The sequence below is a fragment of the Xenopus tropicalis genome, chromosome 1 (genome assembly GCF_000004195.4).
Source record: "Xenopus tropicalis strain Nigerian chromosome 1, UCB_Xtro_10.0, whole genome shotgun sequence".
NCBI lineage: Eukaryota > Metazoa > Chordata > Amphibia > Anura > Pipidae > Xenopus > Xenopus tropicalis.
In genome coordinates, this window is record NC_030677.2 from 103,303,454 (window position 1) to 103,326,099 (window position 22,646).

The 22,646-nt window shown below is 39.3% G+C and overlaps 1 protein-coding gene across 4 annotated transcripts in view; it reads left to right on the top strand.

Annotated features, from left to right (window-relative positions):
* b4galt1l (beta-1,4-galactosyltransferase 1-like) overlaps positions 1 to 22,646 on the top strand; it is a 79,172-nt gene that overhangs the window by 34,129 nt on the left and 22,397 nt on the right. For 2 of the 4 annotated variants that reach the window (XM_002937945.4, XM_018097007.2), the window contains exons 1-2: positions 8,568 to 8,771; positions 18,653 to 18,691. In XM_002937945.4, coding sequence (XP_002937991.3) covers positions 8,636 to 8,771; positions 18,653 to 18,691 — 175 coding nt within the window. In that variant the 5' untranslated portion in view covers positions 8,568 to 8,635. Of the gene's footprint in view, positions 1 to 8,567; positions 8,772 to 18,652; positions 18,692 to 22,646 lie in introns of those variants that run through there. The other 2 variants (XM_031905134.1, XM_031905129.1) reach the window with 1 other exon arrangement.

Sequence of the window (22,646 nt, forward strand, 5' to 3'; positions counted from 1 at the left end):
GTGACATTGCAGAAGCACTCTTGTTCAATAGGGTCTCAGATCTGAATTTAACTTTCCATCCACAGAAAAAATTCATGAAGCCAATGCCAACTGTAGCTAGGAATGATCCAAAAAGAAATGCACAGTCTCTGAAATAAATAAGGCAGAATAAGGTAAATGGCTGATAAAATATGTCCTTTCATCCCCATCCTTGCTACCCTTGAGTTTACAAAACATCACACAGTCCAAATGAATGCTGACTAAAAGCTGTGTTACGACAATAGGGAGGAACAGAATGTTGCTAACCCAGAAAAAAAACAAACTGTGCTACAATAGAAAATGTTTGTGTTGCTATAGTATGGCTTCTGAAAAAATTATAGTCCTTACCTATATAGCAGACACTTTATGCTAATGATTTACCATACCCCCTGCAATTAATCTTAAACTCTGCTGCCAGGATCCTCCTGCTCTCTCCTAAAAGGGAACCTGTTCCGCCTCACTTAAGCTCTCTAGCATGGCTGCCTGATAAGCAAAGTATAGCATACAAAATCCTTCTGCTAACATTCAAAGCCCTTTACTCCTCTGCTCCTCACTACATTTCTTCACTGGTCTCCCTGCATGTTCCTGGTCATCTCCTCCGCTCCTCTCAGAGCCTCCGTCTTTTTACACCATCCACACCCACTGCGCTCTCTCGTTCTTAAACCTTTCTATCTCGCTGCTCCTTACCTCTGGAACTCTATCCCTGAATCCCTCCGTAGGGAAAACTCACTCACTCTCTTTAAAGGACAATGAAAGGTTAATATAAATTAAAAGTAAGTCTAAAGGCATTCTTTTTAAGTACTTACTGCATATCTAAATTCCCAGATCCCTGCTTGCTTCTCTGAGATATGGTGCTGGCAGCCTACAGCAGTGTGAAGACTCCAGTGACATCACTGAATCTCTCTCCTCTTCCTGTAGGCTGCCTTCAGTAGCAATGCACATGTGTGTAACTTGATCCTGTCTCCTGTTCTGAGCTACACAGGCCCACCAGCCAATCAGAAGCGGATCTGTCAAAGGGGGGGAATGAAACACATGTGCAGTATGAAGCAAGGAGGGAAAGGAAGGGAGAATACCTTTTTAAAGATGGCTGCCTTGTTTAATTTGCAGCTGACGGAAAAAAGCTAATCACTGATTGTATGCTAGGTGTTACTGCCAGGGGTGCAACTTTGCCCAGTGTTTATAAATAAGCCTCACTACTTTATTGCCTTTGTTGGTGCCTTTTGTACGAGGTATCAAATACAGTACGGCTCATTTATTAACTCTGGGTAAATTTGCCCTCTGATAAGTCAGCACTGAGACAACTTTGCTCACTATTCATAAACCAGCATTGCAATATGATCCATAACTGTTTATGAAAGAAACATGCAAATAAAAATTGTAGATCAGTCCACCTCAGCTTTAGGTACATTGTCAACATATCATATAAAAATTAAGAATGTTCTAGTGAATTATACTCCTCTAAATATAGAAGGATTGTGCTTAAAAAAGTTTTGTTTCGGACTGATTTATTGAGAAATTCCACAAAAACCCCACTAGTCCCGCCCATCCATTTCACTTCCCACTGGCTGAATTCTCTGGATGTGCAGGGGAGCCAAAGGCACTCAGTACACTGCACTGTAGGATAGGAACCAATCAGCAACTAGGCTGACCTGATAGGGAACTGAAGCCTATCTTTGCTTGTGTGAGTGCAAGGCTGTGATTGGCTATCCCCTCCTGCTGTGATTCTGGCAGGAACTGTTAGGACACGCCCACCCTTCATTTGAAACATGGACAGAGACCTGATTGGACCTATAGGGAGCTCCAATAAAGGGGCCATTTTTACAGACTGTATTCAATTTTAGACCAATGTAAAACCAGTACCATATATTATTCACAATTGCCTACAAAATTAGTTTTTTTCCATTTATCCAATGTCTCCTTTAATACAAAACAAAACCTTGTTTTCCCTTGCAGTTGCTGACTGGCATTGCTTGCTACAGACAAGTTTATTATCTTTGAGGATTCCAAGATCCTTTTTCATTATGGATTTGCCTAGTACAGTCCGATTCAGGGTATACGGGGCTTGCATAATTTTACATTCCAGGTGCATGACCTTATATTTATCCACATTAAATCTCATCTGCCACTTAATTGCCCAGATTGGCAGTTTGTCAAGATCCTGCTGCAAGGATACCACATGCTGGAGGGAATACATTTGGCTGCAGCATTTTTATACATAACTAATAATACCCTCCCCAAAGTCATTAATGAACAAGACAAATAAAAGTGGACCCAATTCAGAACCCTGAGGGACCCCACTAAGTTCCTTACTCCAAGTAGAGAATATACCATTAACTACCCTCTATTCATTAATTTACTTAAAAAACTTTTTGGGGTTAGTCTTAGGGGCTGATTTACTAAGACACGAATTCGAATCCGAATTGGAAAACTTCCGATTGGAAAACGAACATTTTGCGACTTTTTCGTATTTTTTGCGATTTTTTCGGCGTCTTTACGACTTTTCGGAAATTGTCGCGGCTTTTTCGTTACCAATACGATTTGCACGAAAAAACGCAAGTTTTTCGTAGCCATTCCGAAAGTAGCGCAATTATCGCGTGCGAAAAATCGCCATTTTCGCATGGTTATTTCTCGCACAAGTTTTAGCGCATGCGTTAATTTCCGCACTGAAAAGAATACTATCGCATGATTCACTATATCTTTTGCGCACTAAATATCGCATTCGGCTATGCAAAAATTAACACCTACTACAGGCAGGCGAAAAATTATACAAAAGTACAGTAAATGAGTTTTTTGCAATAAAATATGGGCTTACAGTGTTATTTATTCAAGTATGTGTCTTTTTACTCAATTTTACTAAAGTCTTGGCATGTATGGAATTTCGCTACTAATATACAGTACTATAGCGGTGAATATGTTGTCGCCAAAATATACTGTACTGTAGCGGCGAATATTTTTTTCGCGCAAAATACATTACTATGTATATTTTGGCGATATTTTTTTTCCGCGATTTTGTAATCTCGCGAATTGCAGACATTTTGTGGCGATTTTGTAATCTTGTGACATGTGCGACTTGGGGCCATTTTGTGTCATTGAGCCAAACTGAGAGGAGATGCCTGGGGTTTCTGACTTGCTACCAGGGGAGAGGCGCTATATTATCAGCATGCTCCTGCGTGCAGGATATGACCACCCACCGCCGGGGGACTTAGGGGTCCACGAGAGGAAGAGGGCAATCCTGGCCGAGCTAAGAGAGGGTTTGCTCGCCGGGTTTGCCCTTGATGTGGGCCCCCACCAGCTCCGGCGGCTGTGGTCCGACCTTAAGCGCAGGAGCCCAGAACTGGTCGCTGAAATTAGAGAAGGTAATTATTGTACTTTATTATGCTTTTACAGTATACGTTCAGTAAAAGATTTAGCAAGTAATTTGAACTAAAGGTACAAATATAAGAAATGTCAGGGATGATGAAAGTAACATAGTAACATAGTAAGTTGGGTTGAAAAAAGACATACGTCCATCACGTCCAACCATAATGCCAGTGAGGAACTGAAACGTTGCTCACAATAAACCTCTAAATATTATTTCACATCTTTGTGACTCCTTGTCAAAATCCTGTGTGTGCTGTCACCCCATGCCTTTCTAGATTTTGTTTTGCCACAGGCACCCAGGTGTTATTGTTCATTATGGTGTGCAGCTTCCCAGCACTTCCTATTCTATATATATATATAAATATATATATATACACATCTATTTTCAAATACATATGCATAAATAAGTTTAAAGCAGGGGGGAAGCAGCAGGGAGCGGCCCATAGTATGAGTCATTTGGGGAAGGACCACAAATGTTTTAGGGGGCCCTGGCTAACAATGTCTCTGTGTCCTTTGTATTGATGTGAGGGTTCACAGGGGGAGGGGCCATTGGGGGCGTGGGAGAAGGGGGGGCCCAAAAAATGTTGTTGTGAGGGGCCCCGTTATTTATGATGGTGTATGAATGTATATATATATATAATATATTACACAAAATAACATCTTGCAATATTATTTTACAGAACTTCAGCTGGCGCCTCCTCCCCAGGCCCAACCCCAGGCCCTCCAGCCTCTACCGGCCCCAGCGGCCCGACCTGCGGCCCCCGAGGCCCAACAAATGGCCCCAGCGGCCCGACCTGCGGCCCCCGAGGCCCGAGCAGAGGCCCCCGAGGCCCAACAAATGGCCCCCGAGGCCCGACCTGCGGCCCCCGAGGCCCGAGCAGAGGCCCCCGAGGCCCAACAAATGGCCCCCGAGGCCCGAGCAGAGGCCCCAAGACCCATCCAGGCCCCACAGGCCCCAGCAGCCATCCAGGCCCCCGAGGACCCAGCAGACTGCCAGGCCCCCGAGGCTGAAGAGGCCCCCGAGGCCCCAGGGTCCCCCGAGGCCCCAGACACTCCCCCCCTTGATTTCTCCCCCAGTTTCCCCCCCGGCCCTTGAGTTCTCCCCCCAGGCCCAACACTCTCCCCAGGCCAAGCGCTGGGCACCAGGTCCTCCTGCTGACGAGGGTCCATCACGCCAGACCGAAGATGTGGGGACCCAAACAACACCTGGGAGGACTGACCCCACACTTCGGTCAATGCAGGAGGACCTAAAAACTCTGAAGGCCCAGGTGGCCGAGCTGCAGCAGGACATGAGGGAACTCAAGGGCAGCAAGCCCTAAGTTTTTTTTGTTTTTTTTTTATAGTCTTTTAAAAAAGTTTATTGTTGTAATTAAAGTTTTTATTTTTCTACTTTTGAACTGGGTAATGTCTAATTATTTTGCCTTCCTTGATATGGTATTCTATACTTTCATGTAGTTTCTCCTACACTCTTACATTTATCAGTAACAGCATCAATATGCTATATGGGTTAAATGTTTGCAAATATTCTGGCATCAATTTTGCCTTTAGCCCATTTTGCTGAATAGTAAAACTTGCGCTAATTAGTATGTAGCGTATTTTCTGGCGAGTGGGATAACTGCCAATCCAATTTTTTGTTGCCAGAATAATTGCAATTTAATAAAGTGCCCTTAACATATTTGCCATTTATTCTGTGTGTAAAATCTCCCACTTAATTTAAGCCACTTTAGCAAACAGACCCCTAAGTATTTGGCTAAATATTCTTAAATGCCACCCCCCCCCCATTTTATTATCTCTAGCACTTCTTTTTTTTTCTTACTTAGATTTTTATAATTTTTGGGGGGGTTTTTTGCAAATAAACTTTTATACAGCACCTCTCTAGCACTCTGTGCTCTCCCAGGGAAAAATGTCGCCATTTTTATGCTGCCGATTGTTACAATTAGCGTATGTGATAAATAGCCTGCATGCGGAAAATACCGCGCTATTTACCGCGCGTAAAAAAGCGCGAGTATGCTTATAGTGAATCGTGCGAAAAATCGCCAAAATTAAGACGCGGTAAAAATTTTAGCGCACAATAAAAATAGCGCACGTTTTATCACCCTTTAGTGAACCAGGCCCAAAAGGTGCGCCGTTTCACGCAAGTTTTAACGCTACGAAAAATCGCAATTTTTTGCGCAAGTTTTAACGCTACGAAAAATCGCCAGATTTTGCGCAACTTTCGGAATGGCTACGAAAAACTCGCGTTTTTTCGCACAAATCGTATTAGTAACGAAAAAGTCGCGTAAATTTTCCGAAAAAATCACAAAATACCGATCATTACGAAAAAAACGCAATCGGACGCATTCGGCCCGTTCGTGGGTTAGTAAATGTGCCCCTTAGCCTCTGTCACAATGCGCTTCTCATTTTCTATCTTTGCCTTCTGGATTGCTGTTTTACAACACTTGTTATAGTGTTTATATTCATTAAACGCAGCTACTGTCCCCTGTGACTTTTATTTCTTAAATGCTTTTCTTTTTTTCCATAAAAGCCACATAGGGTGGTTCTTAATACTTTTACATTTAATTCTTAAGGGAATACATTCAGAGCAGTAATAATTTAATATTATTTTAAATTACAACCATTTAGTTATGTTTTTTTTAGCAGAAAACTTAATTCCATCTTTGCTCTGAAGAAGAAAAATTTGCTTTTCTGAAATTTAGAGTCTTTATTTCCCCAGTGTATATATGTTTTTTGCACCAGATGAGATAACATTATGGTCACTATATCACAGGGGTTCAACCACTTACACATTTGCTATACGTTCTGGGTCATTAGAGAACACAGCCTTTTCCAGTAAAGCATGGTTTTTGTTTAGCTCCTCAATAACCTGTGATAAAAAGTTGTCATGCAACAAGTTGCTCCAGTCAATATTAGGGTAATTCAAATCCCCCATTATTATTACTTTCCCCAAACTAACAGCCTTTTCTTTTGGCAACAGGAGCTGAACCTCTTCACTTAAATTAGGGGGTCTATAGCATACCCCTACATTTTTCAGCAACACCAATCACATCTTTCTTTCATATTTCTTCTCCAGCACCTCCAGCTTTCCCTTTTTACCAGTCTTGCGTTTGTAAACATACATTTAATACTGGTTTAATACTCCCTGTCATTATCAGGAGCCCCAAGCAAGTCTCCTCCCCCATTTCCCCTTATAATGCCCACTACTTTATCTAACCTGTCTTCCCCTCATGCCTAGTTTATAATCTCCTTCAACCCTCTAGACATTCTCTCTAGCCTCTCCTGCCTACCCCTAGTTCTACTTTGTCATTGCCTCCACCGCTTATCATTAGCGGTGGAGGCAATGACCGGTCGAATTGCACCTCCTCCTGTGCTTTGGCGCGCATGCGCCATTCGGGGGGGCGGGGAGGTGGGCGGAGTTGGCCGATTGGGTTGCCTAGGGCGCCCGGTCGGCTTGGCCTGATGTGTACCTGATGGGTACCATGACCACTGGGTCTTCCCCAGCCCCTCCCAATAATCTGTCCACTCGTTCCACCACATGCCGAACCCTAGTAGCAGGGAAGCAGCAGACAGTTCGGCATGTAGGGTCCTTGTGATAGATTACCCTTTCCACCTTTCTAATAATTAAATCCCCTATAACCGCCTTTCTTTTCAAGCACTCCTCACCCCACCTGTATTACAGATGCTGCCCCCCAGAATGCTCTGAGAGTCAGCCTGCTCCATATATGCCAAATAATAATATAAAATAGAATAAAATAGATAAGATAATAGATAAGATAGTTGACACCATAAATAGATGGAGCTGAGGGATATCTTTAATCCTGATCCCCTGCCTTTCCCACTTTTTGGAATACCACAAAACTGTGTCAAAACCAAGCAGTGCTCTGGGTTATACATGTGGCCAAAAATAGTTCCTTTTCAACCTTTGTCAAATTTATTTTGCTCTTTGTTGTTCCACCTGAGGGCAGTGGCGTAAATAAGGCCCCCACAGACCCCACAATGCAGGGGGGTCCCAAGTTCGGAAGGGCCCCACTGCCAGCGGGATCTACAAGCTCCTGCTGCTGTGCTGCCGCTCCTGCTTCCAGGTCACTGCTGCATGCCTCACATCATGCACCATGTTAATATAAATGGTGGGGGCCTCTGAAAGTTCCTCTGCAGGGGGGGCCCACAAATCCTAGTTACACCACTGCCTGAGGGATTTCAGACCTGCAAAGGAGAGAACACGAGACTTTAATGATGGTTCCACATATCCTTTGACTTACCACCCAAATTGTATGGCAGAGGTGGTGTTTCTAGTTCCCACAATAGACAGCGCTGGATTTCTACATGGGGCGCCCCCTATCCCCCCCCCCCCCCCCCTGCCGCGCAAACATGTCTGAGCCTGACAATAGAACCCTATGACTACATACTCTTAGTTCACTGGTCTGGGATAGGTTTCTGAACAGCTTTGCTGACTTGTTGGGTAACTGACATAGTCCAGCAGTGCCATCTTAACAACATATGGGGCAAATGTGGGCAGCATGGTGGCTCAGTTTGCAGCACTGCTGCCTTGCAGTCAGGGCACTATCTGCAAGAAGTTTCATCTTCTCCCCTACATTAACCCCAGACATGGCAAAAAGTGCACTGGATTAACCCTTAGGGGCAGATTTATCAAAATGTGAGATTAAAGGTCACCACAGAAAAATTCACCTACTTTCCATTCACTCCTATGGGATTTTTAGAAGTGCATTTATTACCTATTTATAAATACGTCTCTAAAAATGAGTAGAAAGTAGGTGAGTTTTTATGTGGTGACCTCTAATCTCACATTTTGATAAATCTGCTCCTTAATGTACCAGTACATTCACTGCTGAACATGAGTATTGAGCACCAGTGACATAAGGTTACTCACTCACCTTGCAAAAAAGAAACATTTGGGGTCCAAACAGCACAGAGTACATATGGTTGCTTTTTGCCCCAAGAAAGAATATAAAATGTATGTATGTGTATACAAGTATGTGTAGTATACAGTATTTATTCTAAATGCAATGCAAAACATAGAACTTTTTGAGTTCCTAAAAGACTGATGATTTGGTGTATCAGAGAATGTGCTCAGTTAAATACCTGTTTTGGAAAACTGGCAGCACAGGTAATGTGCAATAGGAAGACAGAGAAGGGTGTGGTTTTCTCTGAAAATACACCTAAGGCTGCCTCACAAGTGCACCTTTCAGGACTTATTAGGAGCACTCTTCAGTGGAAGATCTTGGGACGCTGCTATTTAAAGATGCTTTCCTCCATAAAGACAATGTTTTTAATTTTGGCTGCCACATTTACGTTTGGTTTTACCTATTTTTGCCTGAAATCAGATATTTTTCAAGAACTCTATTTAGCTAAATTCAATTCCAAGCTTCAACATAGACGTAAGTAAGCTCAATTTTTCATAGTCTAAAATACCATTAAAAAATGCTTAATATTTGTTCTGGCATAGAAATGTTAACATGTATAATCTTTGTTACCTACACTTTTGTTCGGGAGAGTTGAATAGAGTTTTGTATATGAATCAGTATGAAAAAAAATCATAGCCTTACAAAATGAGTATGAAAATAGCGTCAGTCTATTGTTTTGGTGTTCATGGTTATTCTATTAATGAACATAAAATTCACAGATGACTGTATACAGATGAAATAACCTGTCAGAATTCTCTTCATTTGAATGTTTGTCTGTAAGAGAGACTGGCATTTTAGTATCCACTGGTTTATACAAACAATACTATATCATCCCTATACTATGCCATGTTATGTAGTAAAATTGTAACATAGGTTAAAAAAGGTGCTCATCCATCAAGTTCCAACTCTTATGTCTATATAAAACGTGCCTAACTGCTAGTTGACCCAGTGGAAGGTACAAAATCCTTTCTGAAACCTCTCCAGTTTGCCTCAGAGGGGGAACAAATCCTTCCTGACTCCATGACATGTTATGTTTCACTCATCTCTTTATTTAATACAGCCGTGCCCCTATTAGTAATGATCATTTAACCAGAATTCTTGGGACCTGTTTTTTAATCCTTAATTTGGATGACCAAACCCAATTTACAATACATTTGTATTTATAAAGCTAATTTAGCCTCAAATACTGTTTTATTACTATAGAGAAAAAAGAAATAATGTGTAAAAAGTTAGATTTTTTTGCTAAAAAAAAATCAGAGATCCAGTATATATGTACAGTATATCCCATATATACATATACACATTTAAACGTGATATAATTTTACATTTATCAACATCTTAACATCCTTAACTTCTGAGGGTTTCAACTGAAACATTGGTGGGTGTATATATAAATTTACACACATAGCTTTTACAAACTTGTCCTGAAACAGTTTTTGAATAACTAAAGAAAATGTTTCACAAACAGCTTTTCTGTCTTTAATCCTTCTAAATGCATTTGTAAATGTAATTGTTATTGAAAGCAGTCTCACCCTGCCTATTTATATTCTCTGCATACCTGATTCTTACTCCCAAAACAATGTCATAGAAGCCAGCTCAAACAAACATAGAGGGGACTTTTGCAACACTGTTTCAAGGGCAAGAACAGAAACAGATATTCAAATAGTGCTTTTAGTTGCAATTACAAAAATGTACATTTTTAATTCATGTACTGCAGTGATCCCCAACCAGTGGCTTGTGAGTAACATAATGCTCACCACCCTCTGATGTTGCTCCCAGTGGCCTTAAAGTAGGTGCTTATTTTTTAAATCTCCGGCTTGGAGGCAAGTTTTGGAAGCACGGAGACACAGTTTCACTTCAAGCACAGCCTTCTTTAGGCTAGCAGTTCACATGGGGCTAACAAATCACCAACCACACTCCCTATTTGGCATTCCCAAAAACTTTCTTTATTCTTGTGTTGCTCACCAACACTTTTTATATTTGCGCGTGGCTCACAAGTAAGAAAGGCTGGGGACCCCTGATTTACTGTATGAAAGCTTATTTATAGAGCTTCTCCAGTAAGTATGCATGTCTGTCATGTATTTATGATAATCTGCCTATTATGGACAATGTCTGTGTATGGCACACAAGATATGCTCACTAGCATTGATATTATCAGATACTGATCCATTAAAATACCTACATTTTTGTTACTGCAAAACAGTTCAATCCAGTCCAATATATATCTGTCATGGGAAAAATATATTACTGTTTATTGTGTCACACTTTTGCCATGTGTACAATGTTACACATTCCTAGACATATCCTTTATTTCAGATCCTCTGCCTTTTAACATCATCCATCAAAACTGAGGTCTCCTGACTTAAAGGAATACTGTCATGGGAAACATGTTTTTTTTAAAAACGCATCAGTTAATAGAACTTCTCTAGCAGAATCCAGCATATAAATCCATTTTTAAAATTCCACATGTGGCTAGCTATATTTCTTTTTCCCAGGGTGCTACAGCCATGTGACTTGTGCTCTAATAAACTTCAGTCACACTTTACTGCTGAGCTGCAAGTTGGAGTGATATCACCCCCTCCCTTTCTCCCCCAGCAGCCGATCAGCAGAACAATGGGAAGGGAGCAAGATAGCAGCTCCCAGTAGGTATCAGAATAGCACTCAATAGTAATAAATTCAGCTTGGGACTCCTCCAGTTACATGGGGGTAGGAGAAACAATAGGATACCTGAATAGGATACCTTCTAATGTGTAGCGCTGGCTCCTTCTGACAGCTCTGACTCAGGAACAATGCACAATGCACTGAGATGGCTGCCTACACACCAATATTACAACTAAAAAAATACATGTAAAATTTCAAAATTAAATCTAAAACAATCTGTTTGCCCTGATGTGTTTTGAAAAAAACATGTTTCCAATGACAGTATTCCTTTAAGTCAGGAGATCTCAGTTGTGATGGATGGTGTGAAAAGGCTGAGGATATAAAATAAAAGAGATGTCTAGGAATGTGTAACAAGTGTGACACAATAAGCAGTAATATATTTTGTGCTTATTTGCTTATTATGCATATGTTATATGTAGCAATTTTAGAAAGTGAAATTAACAAATGATCATTCAGATATTCTATGAAGTCTTTTAAACAGTTGATGCATTTATATTTTATAAGGAGATGTTTATATAATAAATGTCCATAACTGTAAGATATCTAAAGCAAGAAAGTGCATTCACACGCCAGTCACTAACTCTAAGGGGCTGATTTACTAAGACACGATTTCGAATCCGAATTGGAAAAATTCCGTTTGGAAACGAACATTTTGCGACTTTTTCGTATTTTTTGCGATTTTTGAGTAAAAACGCGATTTTTTCGGCGTCTTTACGATTTTTGCGTAAAAACGCGAGTTTTTCGGCGTCTTTACGAAAGGTGCGCAAAGTCACGATTTTTTTTCGTAGCGTTAACACTTGCGTGCAAAGTCGCGCCTTTTTCATAGCGTTAAAACCTAAAAGGCGCGACGTTTCGCGCAAGTTTTAACGCTACGAAAAAATCGCGACTTTGCGCAACTTTCGTAATGGCTACGAAAAACTCGCGTTTTTACGCAAAAATCGTAAGGACGCCGAAAAACTCACGTTTTTACGCAAAAATCGTAAAGACGCCGAAAAAAATCGCAAAATTACCGATCATTACGAAAAAACGCAATCGGACGCATTCGGCCCGTTCGTGGGTTAGTAAATGTGCCCCTAAGTATATATATACTTATACTTATATACTTATATATATATATATATATATATATATATAAAACAAATTGTTGTAAGGCACCCTCAGTATAGGGGAAAATGGCCCAGGTGCATCCAAGAGAAATGAATATCCACATAAAAATGTGGAGCACTCATCATGGGACATTTTTATTTGTTTGTTAATGTTTCGGTCTTGCTAACATGTCTTGAGAAAGGTCCTCTTAGCAGAACCAACATGTTGACAAACTAATGAACTAATGAACTTTTTCACCCATGAGTGCTCCATTCTTTCATGTGGATATATATATTTATACGAGAATAAGTGATCTATGAAATAGAAAATTTGAAGAACAACAGTGTCTGTGATTACGGACACTGGAAAAGCATGTACTGGTGTTTTTGGTGATTCATGAGGTGCTGAATCTCAAGGAAGTGAGAAAGGAGCTTGAAAAACCAGAACTGCTGTTGGGAATAATCGCCTGTGGGGAAAAGGAAAGAAGTCAGTGCGCTTGTGCTAAGCTGAGATACAGCAACAGGAACAAAGTTTAGAGTGTTATTTTGAAGGGTGCAGCTTTCCATAAAAAACCCTTCTAAAAAATATATCCACCAAAGCCGACAAATGTATCATACTTGTGATGTCAAATCAATTTTAGTATAACTACTAACTGTGATGTTCAAAGCACAAAGATGTAATTTGTATTTAGCTCCAACAAACCAAAATTAGCTTATGATAATACAAACATATGAATTATTTGAACCAATGTGAGACAATTTCATGACTGTAACTAAGTCAAACTTTTCAATTCCTCCAACCCCAGCCTGGTTCTATAGCTCACAGCATAGCTTTGTTTGGATTCATTTCTACAATCTTTCATTCAAAATTCAGGCTGCTAAATGATAGATTTATTTACATACAGATACTTCTAAATCACATTGTCAGTATAAAATTTTAAGAGCCAAAAAATTAAAACTTGGGGCACACTGTATAAAATAGCAGGAAATAAAGTATGATGCAAGTTGAGGTTGAGGACACATTAAATTACAAAACCACTCCCCACCCTTAAGACTAATACATAAGACAAATTTATCTTGCAGGTATGCCACTAATAAAAGGCTTATCAGATTACATTTTGCTAAGATACAGTTTGATGCAATGCCCAGGATTAACAAACTTCTAGAAATGCATATAATAAGCACTAATTGCAAATGCCAATGGCACTGGCTACAACAACATATCTAAGTATCTTACAAACAGAATGTAGTCAACACCCAGTCCTTAGTGATTTGGAATATTAACATTAAAGGAGAAGGAAAGGTAAAAACTAAGTAAGCTTTATCAGAAAGGTAAATGTAAATACAGCCATAAGCACTCACAGAAATGCTGCACTCTCTGTCAAAAGATTTGTTGTCCTTGTTTTCCTGTACTAGAGAAATGCAGCTCTCTCCTCTCTCCCCTCTCCTGCACCCCCTTCCTCAAGAATGCTAAGAACTCACTTCCCCCTCCCCCTGAGGGAGGGGGGAGCGAATCAGCAGGAAGCTTCCTCATAGTGTTACTAATTGAGCATGCACACGGGTCTTGGTCTCTGTGCAGGAGCAAGGCATTATGGGAACTTTCTTTACAGAGCTCAGCGTTTGTTTTTCCTATGAGGAGAAGGAAAGGCTAAGTCACTTGGGGGTGCCAAAATGTTAGGCACCCCCAAGTGAATTTAATCGCCCCTGTACGGAGAAAACCGCACCAGCCCAGGGTACCTGCAGCAACCTCTTCCTGCTTCCCATTTGCGCATGCGCAGTAGAGTGAGAAGCCAAACTTTAACAAAGAAGTCGGCTTTTCACTCTAATGCACATGCGCTGGCCCAGGGATTTTGCCGGCAGAAACACGGAAGAAGGAAGCACTCGCTACAGGTTCCCCGGGCTGGTGCAGTTTTCTCCTAACAGGGGCACCAGCCAAGGGTACAAGGTACAAGGAAGTCACTGGGGGGTGCCAGAAATTGTCATAACCAGAAACAGAAGCCATTATAGTGCTAAAAATGGGAAGACATGAAGGGGCATATTTAATAAATAATTTTCTCATTTTGAGTTAAAAACGCAAAAGACAATATTTACGCAAGCATTTTGTGAAACCTTGAATAATCAGGAAAAATTACTTGACAAAACATAGCAAGTAAAAGCTGGTGAGGTTCATAGAAGTCAATGGAAATTGTTTCCAAAGATTTCAAGCAACTTTATTTATTTTCCCCATAAATTAAATTATTTAAGATTTTCAGCCTCATAGACAATGAATGGAACAATGTGATTTTTGCTGGCATGCAACTTTTCTTCTGAAATAAGGTAATGTTTGAGACTGTGGGAAAAAATTGCATGTGTTTTATGGCAGTTTTTTTCTCAACCTTGAGAATGAGTAAATAAGCCTCAGCTTGTTTATGTGGAAACAATAATGTAAGATCACTAGCCTTTGACAGAATGGGGCCCCATTTAAGAAATCATTTCATCAGTCCCATATCCAGTCAATCAGATCAGTGGACTTTGGCCACTGATCTGCTACACAAACCATCCCATTAAGATGCTTTAGAGGCTCATACTCATGAGTGCTTACCTGTAGTGCGTTCCAACAAGGGGAAGCGCAGAAACAAACGCGCCCTATTTTTCCTAATGCGTTCATACTCACACAGGTGTGTGTAAGCACCGAACGCAGGTGGAACACAGAATGTTGTGCCTGAGTTTGATGCTTACATGCACCTGTGTGTGAGGAAGAACAGGATGTGCTCCTTTCTGTGCTTCCCTGTGGTGGAACGCAGAGGAACGCACCGCAGGAAAAAGACAACTCATGAGTATGGGTCTTTATATGATACCCTTTCTTTATATGGCGTAAGGTAAACCTGCACACAACTGTTGTGTGTTTGTTCTTAAAGTTATTATTTTAACATTGTGTTACTGCTCTGTCATTACAAAGGATGGGCTGACATGCAGGAACTAGAAGATTCTGAAGCAACTTGTCTTTTGCATACCAGCTTGCTTTTCATGGTGTGCATATACAACAGCACTTCTTTATCCTTTTCACCACAATTTCTACAACATAGTTTCGGTAATATTAAATATAAGCTACATAAGCTCATTTACCATAGGTGTAGCTGCTGGAGAACTAGGGCCCCCTAGAGACGACTTACTTATTACCTATACCTGTACTCATAGCAAGTGTTGCTTTGCACCAGAATAAAAATCTGGCACAATCTGTAGAGTTCAGCTCACTCAGTTGCAAGAATCCATCTACATAACACCTTTCTATTGCAATCATTAACTACAGGGGGTCCCTTGCTAATCCTGCCTTTCTCCAAACCAACACAGGTTTGGCTGGGTCCAACCTAAACCTAAACTTGGCCCTTTGGTGTGTAAATGTGACAGGGACCTTATAATATTGGCTGCACTGGGGCAGAGAATGATGAATAATCTCTGTAAAGTGGCGCATAAATGTGTCGGCGCCATATAAATAAGAAGAAATAAATGTTGGTCATAAGTCTAGAACAGGTTTACTAACTCTGTAAAATTATGTTAAGGCCATGCAGTTATCATAAACATTATCTGTTATAACAACAAGAAAAATAACACACTGGAAAAAAGCAACAAGGAATGAAGTGAATGTTAAATAACCTCTGTAATGTGCTACGTTCATGTTTATTATAAATAAATGATAATAATGTTAGAAAACTGTTTTTTCATCAGCTTTTTTAGTCTGGGAACACTGAAACAGATTAAAATGAATCCACAGTCATGGAGTAGACTATCTACGGCTTAAGTTTTTACCATCTTTTGTCCAACTGTAGTTCTATCAGCTGTTGGTATGTAAACAGGACCTAGACCCAATCCCTCCTGAGTATAAGTATAATGTACATGTGCTGGGGGGGAGGGGTGTTGGGCAGGTGGCGTGGGTCCTCGGGGGTCCATGTCATGGGCACCTGGAGTGTGCGAGGGCCCCTGGGGTGGCAGCCATGGTAGGCCCTGCACGCCCCAGTCCGAACTTGTAAACAGATATTGTTACTGCAAGAATTACTTAGAGCAGGGAGTGATTGTTTGCTCCCATTTAAACCTTACAATATTACAAAATTAAATTGTTGGCATTTGGATTATCTACAATTAGGGGCAGATTTACTAAAACTCAATCATTTCTAATTTTTTTTTAATCTTAAAATTTGACTAAACTCATTTCCTCAAATGCCTGACATTTACTAAAAAAAATCAGATATTAAAAGTCTGTGCGAGAAAATCTGCAACTTTTTCAAACCGTTGCTGTGAAAACTCAAAATTTTCCAGTTGTCACACAAAAACAGACATTTTTTGGATCTTCAAGGAAGTGAAAGGGACCTCGCAGACCCCATAAGGGAGAGGTGAGGGGGCGGGTCAAGGCAGGCCAGTTAAGGGAGCTTTTATAGCTGGGGGGGTGTAGTTCTCCTTTAATATTCTAATATTCAGTTATTTATTATTATTCAGTTAGGGAGAGGTGAGCGGGCGGGTCAAGGCAGGCCAGTTAAGGGAGCTTTTATAGCTGGGGGGGGGTGTAGTTCTCTTTTAATATTCTAATATTCAGTTATTTATGTTTTTGTTCAGCAGCTCTCCACTTTTGGCTATCTGGTTGTTATTTACCCTAGCAACCAGGAAGTGGTTTGAATAAGAGACAGGAATATGAATAAAAGAAGGCCAGAATAGGAAGTTAAATAATTCATAAAAATATAAAATGAAGACTAATTGCAGAGTTGCTAGGAACAGGACATTCTATAACATACTAAAAGTAACAAAAAGGTGAACAACCCCCTTAGAAATAAAATATCATCAACCAGTTCAAAAGAGAAATAGAACCAACTGTTAATTGTGGGGAATACAGCTATTACTTTGATTTCTTTAGATAGTGCAGAAACTTTGAGCAGATTTCTGGTACCTTGTGTGATTTGCCACAGGTCTCATACAAATGACCTCAAAGAAGTGTGACATAAGTTGTAGTGGACAATGACTTATAATTATTGCCCAAAAAAGTGCTGGTGCAACATGTAATCGCCACAAATACGGGAAGTCTGATCAAAAAGTCAATGGATATTATAATGTAAACAAAAAAAAATCAAAATATTGTGTCGCTGTGAGAAATTATGCTTGATTAGCATTACGGTATGAATAATAACCATTTCATATTGTTTGTAAGTAGTTGCCTTTTCTCGTAGCATGTACAACAAGGCGCATGCTATGTTTTGCTACTTCTTAGTTTTTTAGCCTAAGGAAAAAAGTAAATGAAGTTTAAGTGGCTGATTTATCAATGTTAGAAATTTAATGTTTACCTCAATACGAGTTTCAAAACTTCGCAAATTTGAATTATGATAAATAGGCTTCTAAAAGTTCTACAAGGCATACTGTAGTTCAGTGCAATTTAAAGGTCTAGTAATTTGTCTAAATAAACTACTGTTTAGCCTTGGGGGGGAGGGGATACAGGTCAAAAGCCAACAGCACTACAAGACATACATTTGCACTGGTGCTGGTAAGTGCAAATAAACAGTGGTTATGTAAAATATGACTGCTGCTCCCAAAAATTATTGACTGTTACTTACAAATATGTATGGTGTTAGTAGTTCTTTACAATGATTAAAATAAGTAAAGGGAAATTCAGTATAGATTTATAAAGACAGATTTTATCCCAATGTACAATATAATAATGCTGGGAGAACCGAGTGATAGATTTATACTTTTTCTCTGTAACATCATTTCGTAAACACATGAATAGAAGTGCAGTTATACATATTGACATTTTGCACTGTATGTGCATAACATTGTTACCATAACACTAAAAGGCTGCGTTGTCTATCCTTAAGTAAAACAAACAAAACCAAACTAAAGCTAATGGTTATATGGGCATTTCTCTCAGTATATTCTGTTGTACTTGCATAGTGCTTATATGTACAATAAACCTGATTTACAGCATACTGCTTTTTTACACTTTGCAGCTTTGTTTTAATGCTAGTGACCATTTAAGGCTACACTTTCATTCAGCACAGATTTTTTAAAATAATATTCCTATTAAAATCCTCTGGCAGCTGATGGGTTGAATTAACTTTCTTTGTCCAGGAAATATTAAATATTATCCAATATTAAACTGCAATAAAACTATATGTACAAAAGGTGACAAAGGAAAACATTCCAATGGTAAGCTAACAACAACTCTGCCAAGCTTTCATTCCTTTGCCAGTTGAGATAGTATTCTGAATTCATTTAGCTTCCCAAATAGACTCTTTTAAATTGCACATTAGCAAAATATTGTTATCCCAAGGGTTATACAGGTACATGTTTTTTGTCATAAGTCCAGGTTTGACAAAGACCAGAGAATGTTCACACAAATAATGATCAATGCTATATATTCTATACACCACCATATGTATTATGTTCTATGCTCAAATGTTGAATTCATTATTTGGTTTCAAATTACCAGTGTGCCTACTAGGTATGTTAGTACAGGAAAAAGACTAAGGGGTAAAAGGAAAAAACCCACCTACCAGTTCAATACACCGAAACAATTTAGATATAGAATTAAGTATTTTTATATTATCATTACATGTTAGCTAAAGCTGTTTATATGTGATTTATCCACAGAGTCCATATTCTATCGAACTAATCCAGATTGTCATCCGGGTAAGCATAAAGTTATTTTATCTTATTCAGAGTATGTATACTGGCAGTAGGTATATAGTGTGAGCTATAGGTATAATTCACTTAATTGCTCATAATAGTCTGACACCAAATATCAAATCAAATATACTTTAAATATCAGACTAATTAAGTGAAAAAATTTAAAAGTTTGACTGAAAAAATTCAGCATCTCAAAGCTGGCCAGTTCATGTAGAAGTCAAGGCCAGCTGTAATTTCAAAATTCCAGCTTTTTTTCAATTCAGGTTTTTGAGATTTAAGGTTTGGCAGTAGGTGATTTTGCTGTGTTTTTTTTTAAACTTTGAAAATTTTAATTTTGATCAAATCTGCCTCCGCGTTTGCAGATTTATACTCAATGTCTATTTTGGGAAGGTTTCTAAAGGTGCAAATGGGGAATAATTCCTGTATGAGAGCATGTACTCGTTTCTAGTAAATTTGGGTAGTGGGACTGTCCCACCAGATTTGTATTATGGTCCCAGTAACGTTACATTTGCCCTTTAATGTGTTATATACGAGCAGGTTAATGTGTGGAGGGAAAGTTCTTTTATGGCTACTTTCAAAGTGGAGCTCCTTCTTGCTTTGTATGTTTCATTCCATCTTCCTGGGGGTAATTGTATTGCCAAATCTTATTCAAAGTTGGTTCTATACTTCATAATGTGTGGCTGAGTCTCTGACATTTGCTGACGTCTAGTAAATAACAAAACAAACTGTTTAATTTGCATGTATTGTAAATTTCAACATCTAACATAATAGTATGTAGGTCTATTAACAACCAAATGGTACATAAACGGTTCTCTTTTCATGTTGCCAGTGGCTGGGGCTGTAAACCTGAGGGTATTAGAAGTTTACCAGGTATGGTTTGTAGTAGGAAAGGGTTACTGCTAATTAGAGGCTTTCATCTACACCCATATATTAAAGTTGGTGAGAGTTGCTATTTTACTAGGTGACTAATCCGAGGCCTTATAAAAAGAAAGGAACAAATCAGGAACACCCAGTTTTTTATGCTGGTTTTGGCTCCAAAGTTAAGTAAACATTCACTTGAGGAGATCTGTAAATCAAAATATTATAGAAGTTTCGGCATCAAAATCATTTTTATACACAGTTATATGTGTAATATGAAATGCCAACAATCTAGGGGTTTGTGCAATCATGGTGCTGACATATTAGTTTTTAGCAGATAACTGACTATATTCAGAATTAGGTGTACTGGCAAATATTTCATAACACTAAAACGTTCATTTATTTACGGGGCCATTTACTAACTGTCAGATTTTTATTTTTTTTTGCCGATTCGGATTTTTAGCATTAAAAGTCGCAGGAAAAAAGTTGCAACTTTTCTGAGATTTACTACGTGTATGTATCCAAACAACTAAAATTCCGAATCTGACAATTTGCCAGCTAAAACTTCCTGAGATCAAGTCAATGAGTCAAAGTGTTCATGCAACAAGTCAAAAAATTCTGATTTTTTGTGACTTTTTTTGCGACCTGCGAGGACTTTTTCATTTCAGATTTTTTAGTAAATTTCAGATTTTTTAGCAAATGTAAGACATTCGTGGAAACGAATTTATTCGAATTTTACAATGAAAAAAATTGTTAGAAATGTTAGAGCTTTAGTAAACCTGCCTGTAACAGGCAGATTTACTAAGCCTTTACCAATTCTAATTTTTTTTTTAATTTTAAAATTTAAATAAACTCTTTTCCACAAATGTCTTACATTTACTAAACAGTCTAAACTGAAAAAAACCTGTGTGGGAAAAGTAGCAGAAAAGTCATGAAAATTCAGATTTTTTCGAAACCTTTAAAGGAAAAGCAAAGGTAAAAACCAAGTAAGCTTTATCAGGAAGGTCAATATAAATACAGCCATAAGCACTCACAAAAACGCTAATAGTTCTCTATCAAAAGAAACACAGGATTTCCTGTCTCCTTTTTTGTAAACATGTTCTTAGGGTATCTGACTTGCTCTCTCAGAAAAATCCTTCATTCCTGGGGCCAGAGTCTGTGCAGCTCTCTCCTCTCTCCCCTCTTCTGTTCCCTACTCCCATAAAAATTCATAAAACTCACTCCCCCCACCCTTAGCAATGTGTCATCTGAGCTATAATGGCTAGACTGCAAACAGAAAGCTATGAACAGCAAGCTAAAATGGCAGCTGTAATCAGAGAAAGCTGTTACTCAGGTATGATAAAGTTTTCTGCAGTATAAATATACTCTTCTAGTTGGCACTAATGTGGCAAATCTATTGGTGTAAAATGAAAAAATTACTTTCCTTCTCCTTTAAAGTTTCAAAGCAATAGAAGTATCCTCCAGGGAAGGGACCTCTGCCATTTACTTCTACATGGTCTCGTCAAGTTTTAGCTGGTGAATTGTCAGATTCAGATTTTTAGCTGTATTGGTGAATAGTAAAAAATCATAGGGAATTAGTTCTTATAAAATAGTATTGACATTTTTAGTAAGCTATTAGTAATTAATAGTGTATTTAAAACTGTATTTATTGGTTTTATGGCACTGGATAGCATGACTAATTATTTTTCCATTATGAGTTTATCAGCTTAATAAGTTGCTGAAAGTCTAGTCGTGGCAGTGTTCAATTAACACACAATAATATTTATTCATTAATTTACTGCAGCACATATTGTGCAATTGGATTCAAAATAACACAAGCAAATTACTAGTCACCAATTTCTTTAAATGGAAATGGTTCAGGGGAAAGAGGGTGTAAAGCTTGTAAGGATGTGAAATGTTAATAGTTAATACAAATTATTTTAGCCACTAGGTGGCAGTATGTTCTAAGGTGAAATAATAAAGTTGTGTGAGATAGAAGTGAATAAAGGAAAGAGGAACAGGAAATAGAGCAGCCATTTTGGTAGTGAGAAGTTGAGGGAAAGCTTATGAAGGAGAAGAGTGCCAAAACTGTGTGCTGTATTGAAGTCACGCAAATAAAGTTGAATTGGTTTACAGGAGAGTCTTCCATCACTAGTGTCTCAAGGTAACAAGCTACCCTAAATAAAGGTTGAATAATTTAACCACTGACAAATTCTATATAAAAAATGGTTTTAATGAATTTCTGTTACATACTAACAAAGTTCTCTGAAGTGAAACAACATTAAGAAAGTTGTTGCTGTGCTTGATTTGTTTTTGCCATGCTGGGGCCAGTATATAGTACCTTCTACATTTGTGGAAATATTGGTATGGTTTAAAAAAACACATTAGTTAATAGAGCTTCTCCAGCAGAATGCTGCATTGAATCTGTTTTTCAAAAGCACAGATTAATTTTGAAATTTCACATGGGGCTAGCCATATTCTTTATTTCCCAGGGTGCCGCAGCCATGTGACTTGTGTTCTGATAAACTTCAGTCACACTTTACTGCTGAGCAGCAAGTTGGAGTGATATCAACCCCCTCCCAGCAGACAATCAGCAGAACAGTGTAAAGGTAGCAAGATAGCAGCTCCCAGTTGATATCAGAATAGCACTCAATAGTAAGAAATTCAAGTCTGGCTTAGCACTCCTCCAGTTACATGAAAGTAGGAGAAACAATAGGTTACCTGAAAGAAGTTCGGCAGCTAATCGGCCTGTGTATGGGCAGAACAGAGCGGCCTGGCCGACCGATATCTGGCCTGAAATTGGCCAGATCTCGATCGGCCAGGTTAGAAAATCTGGTCGGATCGGGGACCGCATCGGCTCGTTGATACGGTCCCCGAACCGACTGCCCCATAGCCACAAATGTAATCCGATCGTTTGGCCCCAGGGCCAAACGATTGGATTATTTTTTTTTTAAGTTACTTTCTACCCGATATCGCCCACCCGTAGGTGGGGATATCGGGTGAAGATCCGCTCGCTTGGCGACATCGCCAAGCGAGCGGATCTTATAGTGTATGGCAGTGCTGTCCAACTGGCGGCCCTGCCTCATTACTTGTACCTGAGTCCCTGCCGGGGTCCTTGTAC